Here is a 15,053-nt window from a genome sequence, read left to right as displayed (position 1 = left end):
CTTTATACTGTAGATAAACTTGGTGAGAAAGCAGGACAATCGCATTTATCACTGTAACAGCAAATATCCCACACAGTTGTTTCCATGAAGCCTAGAGATGCCTGAATCTGAAAATGCTCAAAGCAGTAACAAAGCAGAGCTTAACAGGTCAGAATTGATCTATTCAGTTCCATCTTACATAAACATCTGAGTTAATGGTCATGTGCTTTGGTATAAGAGATTCTTTGTGTGGCAGAGATACTGTTACTAAGGCAATAACCTTTATACTGGATCCTTGCAACTAAAACTTATTATGCAGTAACCAGCCGATATACAGGGACAGTTCTGATAATGCAGGAATTTAAAAGTGGAGTTGCTGGACAAAAAAGTCAATACTAAATAACACTGGTGCATTTTATTTTAATTCTTTCATGAAGAATTTATTGATGGCCACATCAGTGCAAATGCAGTTTTATAAGGACCTCACATGATTTAATTAAAGATGTTACATTTTCATCAGTGTTTAATAGGAAGCACAGCTGAGAATTTCAGTTAGACAAAATAACTTTGAATGGGAACTCCAGAATGCAATTTTAATTTAAAATTAATAAAAACAAATATGCTGAATTACTGAAACTTCTAAAAGATGTTTAGGCCATTTTATGTGGCTTGCTCTTGTTAAGAACTGTGTTCAGTTCCTGGCACTGCTGAATACTGGTCACTATTGGGAACAGTGAGCTATAAGGCAAGATTGTCATTCTTTAGCACGCTTTTTTCGGAGATAGGAGGAAATGGTGGGAGGGGGAGAGTTGAGTGAATTTCTTCCACTCATTCTTGAAGCTTTTAGTGTGGAAATAGTTGGGATAGGTTTCAGAGTAACAGCCGTGTTAGTCTGTATTCGCAAAAAGAAAAGGAGTACTTGTGGCACCTTAGAGACTAACCAATTTATTTGAGCATGAGCTTTCGTGAAAGCTCATGCTCAAATAAATTGGTTAGTCTCTAAGGTGCCACAAGTACTCCTTTTCTTATAGTTGGGATATTGCAACTTGTATGTCCCTACAAGCTGGAATTACTACAAACACAAGCTATAAGAAGCCCTTTCCTAGGGGAGATGGGGAGAATAATAAAGGAGTTAACGTAATGAGCCCCATCCACATAATTTTGAAGCCATGCTAGCAACAGCTCCCTACCAGATATTCTATAGCACAGATTAAGAACACTGGTAGAGGGGGAAAAATCATTGTGCACAATATTCAAGGAAGCCAATCTAGGTTCTCACGGACAGCAGTCTTTGTTAGTATACTTTCATCTGCAATGTAGAAAGGGTTTAATAGTCTATGTAGTGTGGAGAATCATAAAAAATTATTTGTATTTTCCTTGTCACTTTCCTGTACTAGTAATCTGCCTGCATTCGTTCCTTTGGATCCCAGATCCATGTTGATGCCCCAGTCACTGCTGCTGTTTAACACCTATATTCCACCTTCGGAGGCAGTTGTGAGAAGACAAAACATGATCTATGTGGGGCTATGAAATCAGCACTACTCAGCATATTTTTGTCCTTTACCTCCAGCCTAGACAGAACTGTCTTCCGTCTGTCATGATACACGAAGGAAATAAAAGCCTGGATGAGGAACAGCTGGTTTAAAATGATCACAGGATAGGCTGGACTGGTGCTAGCTGGAAGAGAAGCATTTTGAGGACTACCCATGGGCATATGGTGCTGTCCAAGTTCAAGATAGTGTGACGCCTAACCTTGCTGGGCTCTGTACTGATGTTGGTTATCAAGAGTGGCTTTCCATATTTGGGTAGCAAGAATACTCCATGTTCCCCGTGCCCCACATATCCATCTACTCCAGGCTGGACTATTGTAATTCACTCTACCTGTGATTGGACCGGAAGTTTACAAGGAAACTGCAGCTTCTGCATTACATTTAAAAAAAAAATTCTTAAGAGAACACACTACTCTAATGCTACTCACAGGTTTCCCTGCTTGTTGCCAAAGCCACTGCTAGGATACTGGTACCGGTCTGCAAAGCCCTTAACAGGGTAGGCCCATGCTATCTCAGACTGCTGCTTTTGTCAGGATCTTCCGTGGCAGCTGCTATTGTTTGGCATGCTATATTTAAATGAGCCCAAGTATAAACTTGAGCGAGGCAGAGGTTGCAGTGCATGACTCGCTTCTTTACCAAAGCACCCCCAGAAACCCAAAAGAGAGCACAGGCAGCACATCAAAAGGCAGAAGCTGAGAGCTAAAGAAAAAAGCAAGAATGACGTTGTGATTAAGAATGAAGCTGGTTATTTACTTAGTATCTTTTTTGCTTCCCCTTTGCCATTCATTCACTTGGCAACATTTTTGGAGCCTTTTATATTTTCAGAGCACTTCAGATCTTTTGACTTTTCTATCTAGAGCATTGGTTTTCAACCTGTGGCCCACGGGCCTCTGGGGATCCGCAGGCTATGCCTAAGATTTCCAAAGAGGTCCGCACCTCCATTCAAAACCTTTTAGGCATCCGCAAATGAAAAAAGGTTGAAAATCCGTGATCTCAAGGAATTACGTTCTTCTCTCCAAAAATGGGGATGTAAGTATGCAACTCCATGAAATTCAGCTGAGTGTATATATATAACTGTGGGTTGAAATGTGTAAATGAAGCGTGGAGATCTCGATTAGTGATTGGCATGCTAAGATTTGTAGAAGACTGGAGGTTCTTCCCATGTGTTAGATTCTTTTGGCCTTGTTTTTTGGGAGTAAAGGGTACTTTTGAAGCAGTCAAAACTTGGATATATGGAGAAGAGGTCTGAGAAAGTAAGATTGGCAGAGGTTGCAGTGGTTAAATAATGTAGATATCATTAGAATTCAAAGTAGTGGGCCTGGCTGACTGGTTTGAAAGTCAAAGGATCAGTACAGTGTCAGAGTATATAGTTCAGGTCTTAAATTCATCCATCACTCCTTTAGAATTGGAATGCAATGGAAATGGCATGCTGAGTCGGAGAGTAGGGAGGAAAGGGAACTGCCTCATGTTGCTCTGGAGCTAACTTTCCGCAGCATAGACTTCCTCTAGCGTGACTTTCCAGCCAGAGAGAAGGGTTGCTGAAAAGGCAAAATTCATACCAGTTGAGGAAATGTTATTGGCTAGAATCAGATGGAGGGGTAATACACTTATAAAAGGTGATTAAAAACTGGGTTTGAAAAGGCCATTTAGCAATTTAACTTTTAAACACGAAGCTGTGCTATTTAGAAGAAACATCCATTTTTCCTACTCCCTGGGTAATCTAGCTTTCAGTGTAAATGAATTTTTACCTTTTTTTAATAAAATGTTAGTGGATATTTCAAATGTTAAACAGCATCAGTCACGCCTTGGTAAAACAATGTTTGTGTACACAGAAAAATCTGTGACAGAGCACAAAAACTAGTTAATAGTTGTTCAGTGAACATAGTGGAGTTCTAAACCTAATCGGAGTGTCTTGTTGCTATTGTAATACAAATTTCAGAGTAGCAGCCGTGTTAGTCTGTATTCGCAAAAAGAAAAGGAGTACTTGTGGCACCTTAGAGACTAACGAATTTATTTGAGCATAAGCTTTCGTGAGCTACAGCTCACTTCATCGGATGCATAAAGTGGAAAATACAGTGAGGAGATTTATATACACACAGACCATGAAAAAATAGGTGTTTATCATACACATAGTAGGGAGAGTGATCACTTAAGATGAGCTATGTGCTGGAAATGGCCCACCTTGATTATCACTTCAAGAGGTTTTCTCTCCCCCCACCCCACTCTCCTGCTAGTAATAGCCCATCTTAAGTGATCACTCTCCTTACAATGTGTATGATAAACACCCATTTTTTCATGGTCTGCATGTATATAAATCTCCTCACTGTATTTTTCGCTGAAGGCATCCGATGAAGTGAGCTGTAGCTCACGAAAGCTTAGGTTCAAATAAATTGGTTAGTTTCTAAGGTGCCACAAGTACTCCTTTTCTTTTTGTAATACAAATGTTACAGTTGTAAAAAGGCAGCTTTGACACACAAAGAAGCATTTTTTTTAGCATGTAGTCTTTCATCTTTGGTTGCTTTTCGTTGCTGTATAATGACACGATAGCATAGGTTTGCAACTAATTCTCAGCAGATAAATTCTTGACCTTTAGAAGACTTCTGTAGTAGTTATAATACAAATATCTATACCTGCTATCGTTTTCTTTAAACAAGGCTGTTTATGAAATATTGCATCCTACCTTTAAGATATTTCTTAATACTAAACTTTTAATCTTTTTAATTACTAATCTGTTTGAATGAAATGTTTTTGCAGAGAATAATACTATTTTATAAACTGTATGTGTGAATAGATTACTTATAAAGAAAAGGAGAACTTGTGGCACCTTAGAGACTAACCAATTTATTTGAGCATGAGCTTTCGTGAGCTACAGCTCACTTCATCGGATGCTCAAATAAATTGGTTAGTCTCTAAAGTGCCACAAGTACTCCTTTTCTTTTTGCGAATACCGACTAACACGGCTGTTACTCTGAAACCTAGATTACTTATGTATCCAAACTGAGATGGGGCATTAGTTTATAAAAATGTGGGTGGTATCCCTTTTCACCTACGTACTGGCTAGCTCTCAGCAAAGTATCTTACTGTGCTGGAATGTTGGTACATGTTACAGGTACTTAAAACATCTCTTGAATGATTAACCACATAGTTTATGAAACCAGTGATCCCATCTCTAAAGCTCTGATTTGCTGTGGCATTATTTTATCTAGCAGCCATTGTGGTCAGATACTCAGTATTTCTTGGTATTATAATCCGTGTTAATAAATTAATCCCTTGTTTTCCAAGCACAGTTTTCCTCTAGGCTCTCAAACTCTTCCAGAAATCTCTCTTTATAACTTCTGTCATCTTGTTTGTTGACATCGTGGAAGTGAGTCTGATCTTTCAAGGAGCTGAGCATGTTCTGTTCTCATTTGATGTCAATGGGCGTGGTGAGTCCTTGGTGCCTCTCAGGATAAGGCCCAGTATTTGTAATTCTTGGCTTGCAAGAGCAGCTGTATAGAAGTGAAACACAGTGTAAAGAGTGAATTTAATCAGGCATGTTAAGAGGTTCATAAAGCTTCATATGTACGCTCTTATCTTCCTTCAACAGCTACATCCCCTCGAGTTTCTTCGGAGCTAGAGCAAGCACGGCCTCAGACAAGTGGAGAGGAAGAGCTCCAGCTGCAGCTTGCATTAGCAATGAGCAGAGAAGTTGCGGAGCAGGTCAGTTTCCTGTGCATTACAGTCATTCTCTGCCTGTGCTCTGCCTGCAAAGGGGAACACCATCTTCCATGAACGCAATTTGGTTTCACTCCTGGTGGGGAGCTGTGTGAAGCAACAGCCATTTTGGACTAGGGCAGCTGTGGCTTCAGACCCACTGAGAATAAGACATGGCACCCATTTTGAAATGAGCCATCTTCTGTGGAAGAACGTTATTGATCAGTCCCTCCTGAACTTTCAGTTATGAAAAATTATTGCAAAAAAAGATAAATCCTTAAAAAAACAGCATACAAAATGTCAGTGAGTTGTAACTATGAACTACTAAGATTGAAGAGCGTGTTGTTCTGTTAAGATCATTTGGGACCAAAAAAAAATAAAAAATGATCTGACCTGGAATGCTCATTTTCCTAAATCACTCATTTTTAATTAATTTTAACTCAAGCTAGTCTTGTGATTTGATTTTTTTTGGTAACTTCACAGAAAATTCATTCTGTATTCACAGTAAAAGCTGTAATATTGGGGAGATATTATACTCTTAATACATAACAAAGGAGTTGCATCTCAGCTATACATTCAAAACTCACCCTTAATTATGGAATCATGCCAGGCACTTCCATAATGATCTTCAACCTTTTTACAACAAGCATCAGTTTAGAATTGTACATTAAATACGAAAGTCCTTATGTCTGCAAAGGGATACCATAAGGAAGAGGATTTTTTTCTCATTTAGCAGTAAAGCTGGAAATAATGAACTTAAACTAAAAGAAAAGATATAACTATTGGGGAATAAGATCAAATTCAGAAAGTGGTGATGGAATCGAAATCATTTGAAATAAAGTCACAGTTTGGCATAAACATATTAGAGATGGCCTAGAGATTTTAGAATCCCACAAAAAAGTGCAGAGTTCACTAGAAGAACTACTCTTGGTTCCTTGTAGACCTAAAAGTTCTATCAAATGTTGAGAGACACTGACAAAAGCCAGGAAATCTGAAGTTAAAGCAGATGCCTCAATCTTAAATGTTTTAAAGAGGAACTGGTTTATAATAATTTGAAGATGGAATATCTGCTTTCTTTACATTCCCTCGTCTTTGTTAGTTCATTTAAGTCATCTTTGTTTTACTCATTCTGCGAAAGTTATAAAGAAAACAAACTTTAAAGATTTAAAGAAACAACAAAGATTTCAAGTGGACGTGTATATAGGTTTAATGATCTCGTCTTTAATATTAGTGAACTAGGGTCAGGTTGTTTTGGCCTGTGCGTAAGTGGGGAGTTATGCCCAAAGAACCCTCATCACATCACGTGCAAGGGACAATCTGTCCTTTGTAACCCATTGCACACCTCTCTGGTGCAAATGCTCCAAAGGGGGCTGGCAAGAGTTGAAACCGTAGCAGGCCTTCTCCCTGCACTGGCCTGCCAAGTGGGCTAGGTTCATGGAGGGAGCAAACTACACCATTTTAAAGGCACAGTCTAGCCCAACAGTCAGTATCAACAGTGTTGATTTCCTTTGCAGGAGGAGCGCCTCCGACGCGGAGATGATCTGAGATTACAGATGGCTCTGGAGGAGAGTCGCAGAGACACAATTAAAATTCCCAAAAAGAAGGAGGTAGTGCCTTCAATTAAGAAATTCCTGGTTATGCTGCAAAATGATGAAATACAGTCAAATATAGCTTAATCTGGGCCCGTATATGCTTTGGGATTTTGTTGTGGTAGATAAGATTCATCCATGCAGGTTAAAGACCGTGCAGCTGATCAAGGGTGTGTAACAGAACAAAATATTGCTTTGTGACACGATGGGCATGTTACCTCAGGGTAATGTAGTCCTCTTTATTAAAGCTTAAAAAATGTTTCTTCCAACAGCATACAACTTTGTTGGATCTCATGGATGCACTGCCCTCATCAGCACCAGCCCCTCAGAAAACCGAAACCTGGGGACCCACAGCTGGAGCAAACCAAACAGACCCCTGGGGAGGATCTGCAGCTACAGCTCCCACCTCTGACCCATGGCAATCATTTGGTAAGAATAAACACTGCAAGAAGTAGTGCTGAAAAACCCTTTATGGTGCTGACTCTGTCCAAGATTTTCTATATGTGGGCGGACTGACATACTCTATAACGTAAGTATTTTGATCTAATGTGGTTAATTTTTCAGCTAGCTTAGTTCATCAAAAGAAAACTATAATGGAAATTTTAATCCATTTAGTTTGATTTTTTGCCACTGTAGTTAGGTTTCATACCCCAAAGGGAAGGAAGTGGTAACTGATTTTCCGTTTTTCCCTTGGCAGCAGAAACTGTCTCTCTCATGCTGGAGATACTCATACTCTGACTTGTAGTTGTGCTCAGCATCATAGATTCAGAAACTATATTAGACAGTGACAGGCATCTAAGTCAGGTTGCTATAATTAGCAGTCCACAAGCAGTGAATTACAATGTGTTATTACTGTTCTTAATGAAAAAGTGTGTTTATACTGACATAGAGTCAATAGTAAATCAGTTAAATTGTCTAAGTTAGTTATTTTTTTATCAACAAAACTATACTGGGTGAAATCTAACTTTAAATCTATTTTAATTTTAATCCTTTATGAAACATTGAAGATTTCTTGACTTGAGCGCTAAATCCAAATGCATATGTATTTGATGTGGAAGATCCGAACCTGCTCATGTTAGAGGGCTGCATATTTAATTTTCTGGGTGTCTTCCCTATTCTTTTTGCTGCCTCTGTAGTGTGCCTCCCAGCAAAATCCTTTTGGATTTGCCAGGCCTGTTTGGTAATCCGCTTTCAAGGCCCAGAGACACACAGGCTGTCCAAAGAGGAGTTGTTTTATATGAGAGCGTCCACAGCTCTTACAGTGAGTCTTCAAACAGATTCATCTTTGGGGACAGATCCAGACAGCATGGGCAGAGAGAAGCGTTTCCTTTCCCTGAAGTGCCCGACAGTTTAGTTCTGCCTCCTCAGCTGCAGGCAGTTGTTTCCAGGATCCCCTTCTATAGAATGTTGTGGGGGAAAATTAATTAAAACAAATGACCCTTAAAAATTACTAGTTAAAATTCTGACGCATATCATCTGGGTTGATTTGCTGAGCTATGTAGTTGGGTGGAGGATGTATTTCCCGGAAGCTTTCTGGATGGGATTTGTTCACCGAGGTTCGGAAATACAGAGATATGTGGGAATGGCAGAAACCCCCTGAAAGCAGGGGAAGGCCAAGGATTGCTTTTTTGGAAATCCCTCAGCATTGATGGGGGCCTCTGCATTTTCTGTAATCTGCAGCCAGGGACATCGAGATGGTTTCAATCCAGCCAGGAGTGACTCAGACAGGAACCAAATTAGTCTAGCTCAGAGATCCAGGAGAGTTAGCTATAGGTGCTCTCCTCCTTAATCCTTTCCCCGGGGCATGAAGGAAGCAGACTGTTTGTGAAAGGATGTAAAACTGCTGAGGGCCACATTGTAACAGCCACTGCTCCTGGCTGCAGTCCTAACCCACTGTCTATTCCACTCCATCTGCTTCTCAGAGCAACTGGTAACTAAACAGCTCAAACCCATAAAAAATCCCAAGTACCAGTAATGGGACGTGTTGGGTATCCCCTTCTGCCATTATACACCCACTTCTGTTCTTCCAATATCAGCTGTTAACCACATATTTTACACATCTGGCTCTTATTCAGATGGTCTACCACCTGCAGCCAGCTTCAGTAGCCATAATCTGTTGGCTGTTTTCTCCAACCTGAAACCAAAGGCCTGCGTTCTATCTTCTGGCATCTCCATTCATGGGCTAGAGTCCTTCCTTTCTCCAGATCCCCTCGTTGCAGGCCTCAAGCCCCTCTATCTCCATTAGGACAAGACAGTAGACTTTGAAATGCCAACAAAATAAAAGCAAAAATACCAAGACTCCCTAAAAAGCCAGCCGTGTCGTATCTCATTCTGAATGCGACCCAGAGGACTCAGCTATTGGGTGTAGGGAGAAAAGGCAATGCCCAGTGCCACTGTAAATTTAAAAAAAAAAAGTGAAAAGACCATCCCTCTTATTCCTCGGCTTATATGAGACACAGGACTCCTAAGAAACGCAATTAAAAATCAAAAGGGACAAAGCAGGATAAGTCTGGCTCATGGAAAGAGGGCTATCTGTAAAGGTTCTGATAGTCCTGATAGTGGCACTCAGGCATGAGGAAGTTCATGTTTACCGCTTCATAGATATCTTGCTGATCAGGGCCTCTTGACCAGGTGGTGGTGAATTAGCTAACAGATCTTTCAAACGTATGGGTACAAGTCATGATCATCTGGGACAGGAGCCGGATACCACTAGTTCATTTTGTGCCCTGGGGGGTTCAAATGAACACCATAAACCCTCAGGACATCCCTGTTGGCCAGAGTCTCCCCTTTTCCCATCCTGCCATAGTGATCAAGATCCCACAGAAGGTTATGTGACCTCAGTGATGGTAGACAAAACCTGATTGACAGGTAGGAAAAATCACTTTTCTCCTCATTCTTCCCTTCTCTATGATCAGGAAGTCCCGATAGCAATCATCTCCAGCTGATCTACAGGTTGCAAGGTAGAGCGCTTAGTATTGAAGCATCGATGTCTTCTCATTTTAGCACTGTGTGCAGCTGCTTAGCCACTGGGTCATTATTTTGTTTTAAACAGAGTTTGGATCTTCATCTATGACGAGCAGTAAAACATGAGATCAGAAAAGGTCAATCAAAGTTCTGGGGTTTTGAGACTGTTTTTTATTTTTTAATAGGAAAAATTACATCAACCTTGTGATTTAAGATACAAGCAAAAACTTGTCAGTGGATGGTATTAGCTGCAGCTGTTGAGTTTCCTGTCCTTGGCTCCCAACTTTATTAATGCCGTGTATAACAACTCCTCGTTCTTGCTTTCCAACTACTTGGCTCCCAAGGATAGTCTTGAAGATGTCAGGTTTATGAATCTTGACTGCTAGTAAAACAGTGACTCATTAAAATAGAGGATTTTAATCCTGCCTAACTATGCTTTGACAGTTCAGTAGAGGGAAGAGGGTGGGGGAAAGTAGCTTCCTAAATGCTCTTAGTTACAACTGCTCTAATTTTGTGATCTATCTTATGAAAGAACAAAAGACATTTTTGAAAGCTTCCGTTTATCCGGAGTAGTGTCATTAGCATTTCTTGCATGGCATCATCAGTCGTAACTTACCACACAATGCAGATGAAGGATGTGTACATGCTGGAATGAGAGTAGCCGTATTCCGATAGAGCCCTTCAGCATTTCCTGTGCTGTACATGGAACACAAAGATGCCACCTGTTGATGAAAGTGAGCTAACAACTCTGCAAATCGGAACTCATGCTGGTATGCTCATCTCCTTGTTTCCGAGTTGGCTTTCATGGTGCTGCTCTTTAAACTGAGGATTTGGTTATAAACTGAAACAACAAGGTGAACTGAGGTACAGCTGTCTACTACAAGAGTGGCTCTGTCCTGTTCTTGTATTAAAACATTAGTTTCCTTTTTATACTTGGTCTCTGTTGAAATCTAGTTTTCGGAAAAAGGGTGTATGAGAACACACATTCTAACTTGGAGATAATTGATCACTCCTAAAGGGTTATATGGATATGTGATATAAAAGCAAAATTATTTGCTTTTATTATTTTGGGCTGGTAAGTAAAATTTTTTTGGTTTGGGGTTCCCGTTCACATACTTGCATGCTGAGTGCAGGCATGTATCTAATAGAATATCAGGGTTGGAAGGGACCTCAGGAGGTCATCTAGTCCAACCCCCTGCTCAAAGCAGGACCAATCCCCAATTAAATCATCCCAGCCAGGGCTTTGTCAAGCCTGACCTTAAAAACTTCTAAGGAAGGAGATTCCACCACCTCCCTAGGTAACGCATTCCAGTGTTTCACCACCCTCCTAGTGAAAGAGTTTTTCCTGATATCCAACCTAAACCTCCTGTTAAGGAAAAGTTAGCACATGTGACTCCATTTTGGTTTGGGTCCCACCTTTGTTTAAATGCCAGCACATCATACACCAGGAGGAGTGATCCTTAGATACTGAATCCCTGTGAAAATCCTCCTCCTTGTCTCCAGCCTGCCTTGACTCCCAGTATCTGGTTTTTGTTAGTCTCTAACTCCCTGTCTCTTGGCCTTGATGTGAGGCCTCCCATTCTGATAATAAAAGTTACTGATGCATGGCTTTAGGACCATGCTGTGTAATTAACATACTGGTATAGCACGAGGAATGCACCAAGCAGGGATAGGTGGTAGATAAGACAAGGGTTTGTTTATTAGCTAAGGTTTCCGATGCACGAGGGCAACATGCTTTGCTAAAAAGTATATAACCTTTGTATAATCTGTATTCAGGGTCCCCCCCTGGCTAGCAGGGGGGCACCATGCTCGAGCGTAATAAACTTAGTGTCTTTTGGGAACTCTGCAGTTGTCGACTTTGTTTCTGTGCCTCAGCCTAGATTCGAACTGTGCGTGACCTATCAGGTATAATTCGCAGCATTGGTGTGCGTGTCCTATCAGGTGTAATTCGTAGCATTGGTGTGCATGTTCTATCAGGTGTAATTTGTAGCATTGGTGTGCGTGGCCTATCAGGTGTAATTCGTAGCATTGGTGTGCGTGGCCTATCAGGTGTAATTCGTAACACTCCCCCACTGCAACTTGAGACCATTACTCCTTGTCCTGTCATCCGCTACCACTGAGAATAGTCTAGATCCATCCTCTTTGGAACCCCCTGTCAGGTAGTTGAAAGCAGCTATCAAATCCCCCCTCATTCTTCTCTTCTGTAGACTAAACAATCCCAGTTCCCTCAGCTTCTCCTCATAAGTCATGTGTTCCAGTCCCCTAATCATTTTTGTTGCCCTACAATACATTTGCTGCCAAGTGTTGCTTCCTTAAAGATGCTCCTTGGAATCTTCAGACTATAAAGATGACTCCTAGGCACCAAAGTGCTCCTGTTGAGTCGGTGGCTGCATCATAAATACTGATCTCTTTGTGATGCTTGTATACACTTTCAGAGAACGTTGTTAAAAACTGTGTGAAACTGTAGTAATGCCTCTCCAAAAGGAAACATCAAAGGAAGGGCTGGGGCTGCTCTTTCTGATTGCTACTGCTTGTTGCAGATAGGTAGGAGGTCTGCAGCAAGTACTGGGTCTGGGCAAGTGAGAGGTGGAATTGAGTTGTTTTGTGGGAGATGGGGAGGTGATGTTGGTAGGGGGGGAAATACTGTTTGGTTGTCTGTTTGCCTGCTCTTTCTAGTGCTGAGCAGAATCTCACACTTCACCACCACCCCTCGTTATGGGGGAGGGGACACAGCCAAGAGCAGGCCTTTCAGACTTTTGGCAGTTTGCTGTTTTGCCTCTCGGATTGAGCCTGAGACCAGGTTCACACTATAGATGTCTGCTGGCATAGCTATGCCAGTCAGGCATTTGATGAGATGAGGCCTCTGACCAACGTAGCATAGAGCAAAAACCTCTAATACAGACACAGTTATACCAGCAAAACTGCTTTTGCCAGTATAGCTTATTTCTCTTTTGGGGAGAGGACTGGAATAAGCTATGCTGGCGAAAGTGCAGGTTTGCTGGTATAAACTACATGTACATTAGAAGTGCTTTTCTGGTACAGCAGAGCTGTAAAGTGTAGCCCTCACTTGAGGGTGAAGTCCCAGCCTCACTGAAGTCCCAAGTTTGGCTTCTTCAGTGGGACCTGCATTTGAGCTTGAGTGTTTTTGTATGAAGGAAAGGAGTACTTGTGGCACCTTAGAGACTAACCATCCGATGAAGTGAGCTGTAGCTCACGAAAGTTTATGCTAAAATAAATTGGTTAGTCTCTAAGGTGCCACAAGTCCTCCTTTTCTTTTTGCGAATACAGACTAACACGGCTGCTACTCTGAAACCTGTTTTTGTATGGTGATGTAGGAGGGTGGAAGGAGGACACTTGGGCTGAGCAAAGATTGTGAAGAAGTTTGACTGGCATTTGATCACAAGGGAGGTTGGCAGGGAAAGGGGGTTTATGTGAGGATGATAATAGCAAGAAGTATGACTTCACTTTCAACACACTGCTGTTTTGTTTTTTGTGTCTGTCTTGTCAGATCATAAGCTCTTTAGGGCAGGGACTCTGTCTTCGATTCAACCCCTGGTTGGGGCCTTTAGGTTTTACTGAAATATAAATAATTTGGGGGTTTTGTTCTGTGGGAGTGAAGAATCAGGCTTGAATCATCATGCACTGAAATAGGGTGGATCCAAACGTGCTGTGTAGGTATCTTTCATTAAAAATAAGAGTCCTGAACTTGCATATGAATAAAACCTTAGAGAAGGGATCTGTATTGATGGTGATGGATAATTACAGCCAAAAGTAGTCATTAAAGTAGGGAAAAGAACAGAGAGGATGATTTGGAAACAGATGGGGACAATTTAGAGAGGGCCTATGGCAAGAATAGTGATCACAAGCGGGGAAGAAAAATTGAAGGATTTGTTTTACAAAATTAAAATATGGTGGAAAACTGGAGAGAGTTTCAGAATGGCTCATTTTAAGCCTTTAAGTAGGTTTTTCCCTGAACACTTCAAGTTTTTACATTGGGTCCTTGGTTTCTTTTAGATAATGGCTTATAGAAATGATCTTTCCCTTGAGTTTATTTTAAATGTAACCTGTGATTTAATATGTCACTTTCAATCTGAACAATAATTCTGTGCCATGGTGAGTGACAAAAAGAAAAGGAGTACTTGTGGCACCTTAGAGACTAACCAATTTATTTGAGCATAAGCTTTCGTGAGCTACAGCTCACTTAGCTTATGCTCAAATAAACTGGTTAGTCTCTAAGGTGCCACAAGTACTCCTTTTCTTTTTGCGAATACAGACTAACACGGCTGTTACTGGTGAGTGACAGTTTGCCCTGAAAGCAAATTGCTGCACGTTTAATTAAATCTTCAAGCGGGAGCTTACTTTTATTCTTCAGGAGTCTTCCACAGAAAGTTGTTGTCTGTACTTGTAGCACGGCAAAATTGATGTAACACAGCGTCTGATTTTTCACAGGTTTCTCTTAGTGCTTACTTTGCAGAGGGAGTGTTTATAACTTAATACAATTAATTGTCTAGGAAATCTTTTCCAAGTGACTTTATGTCTGATCTGTGATTCAACTGTCTCTTGTTGCAGGTGCCAAGCTAGCTACTTCTGTTGATCCATGGGGAGCACCAACTGGATCCACTACTCAGTCTCTCTCCAAAAATGTAGACCCTTGGGCTCCTTCTCAGTCATTCTCTGTAGCAACAAAAGCTACTGTAGATCCGTGGGGACCAGCAGCTGCAAACAAACCTATTTCCACTTCTGGTAAGAGACTGTTTACATTTGACATCCTTTCCAGTAAATAGGCTGTACTGAACCTGTGGTGTAGGTGTGCATGCCTTTAAAGTTTGTTTGTTTGTACTGAGGGAGTTATTTTTTCAGCCTCTAGTCATTGACTAACTTAAGGTGAGATGTGGGCAATTGCTAAATGGAGTGGGTAAAAGAAACAGTTGCACTGAAGGACTTGTAGTACTGGATTTCAAAGTAAATAAGACCTATAATTACTCCTGGGGAAATTCTTCACCACTGCACATGCACAGAATTTATGCCCCCCGCAGATTTCTTTGTTTCCCGGCAGAAAAATGACTTTCTGACGTGGAAGCAAAGGGAAGCCACAAAAGCGGTCATGTGACCCTTCCCAGCAGTATGTTTCAGGTGCCCAGGGCAGCCGGCAGAGAGGTAAATCATTGTGGGGTGGGGGTGAGACTGGGAAAGACATGGCTGGTGGCTCCTACCCTGTGCCAGGCTCAGCTGCTAGTCCTGGCTGGGCTGGGGGAGATGGGACTTCCTCTTCCCCTGC

The 15,053-nt window shown here is 41.3% G+C and overlaps 1 protein-coding gene across 3 annotated transcripts in view; it reads left to right on the top strand.

Annotated features, from left to right (window-relative positions):
• The window catches only part of EPN2 (epsin 2), a 70,636-nt gene that overhangs the window by 43,520 nt on the left and 12,063 nt on the right, over nt 1–15,053 (top strand). For all 3 annotated transcript variants that reach the window (XM_048866701.2, XM_048866699.2, XM_048866700.2), the window contains exons 3-6: nt 5,116–5,228; nt 6,737–6,829; nt 7,084–7,240; nt 14,345–14,518. In XM_048866701.2, the coding sequence (XP_048722658.1) occupies nt 5,116–5,228; nt 6,737–6,829; nt 7,084–7,240; nt 14,345–14,518 (537 nt within the window). The remainder of the gene's footprint in view (nt 1–5,115; nt 5,229–6,736; nt 6,830–7,083; nt 7,241–14,344; nt 14,519–15,053) is intronic.

The sequence above is a fragment of the Caretta caretta genome, chromosome 10, assembly GCF_965140235.1.
Source record: "Caretta caretta isolate rCarCar2 chromosome 10, rCarCar1.hap1, whole genome shotgun sequence".
NCBI classification, from domain to species: domain Eukaryota; kingdom Metazoa; phylum Chordata; order Testudines; family Cheloniidae; genus Caretta; species Caretta caretta.
The sequence above is the reverse complement of the archived record's forward strand: the minus strand, read 5'-3'. Positions and strand labels throughout refer to the sequence as shown.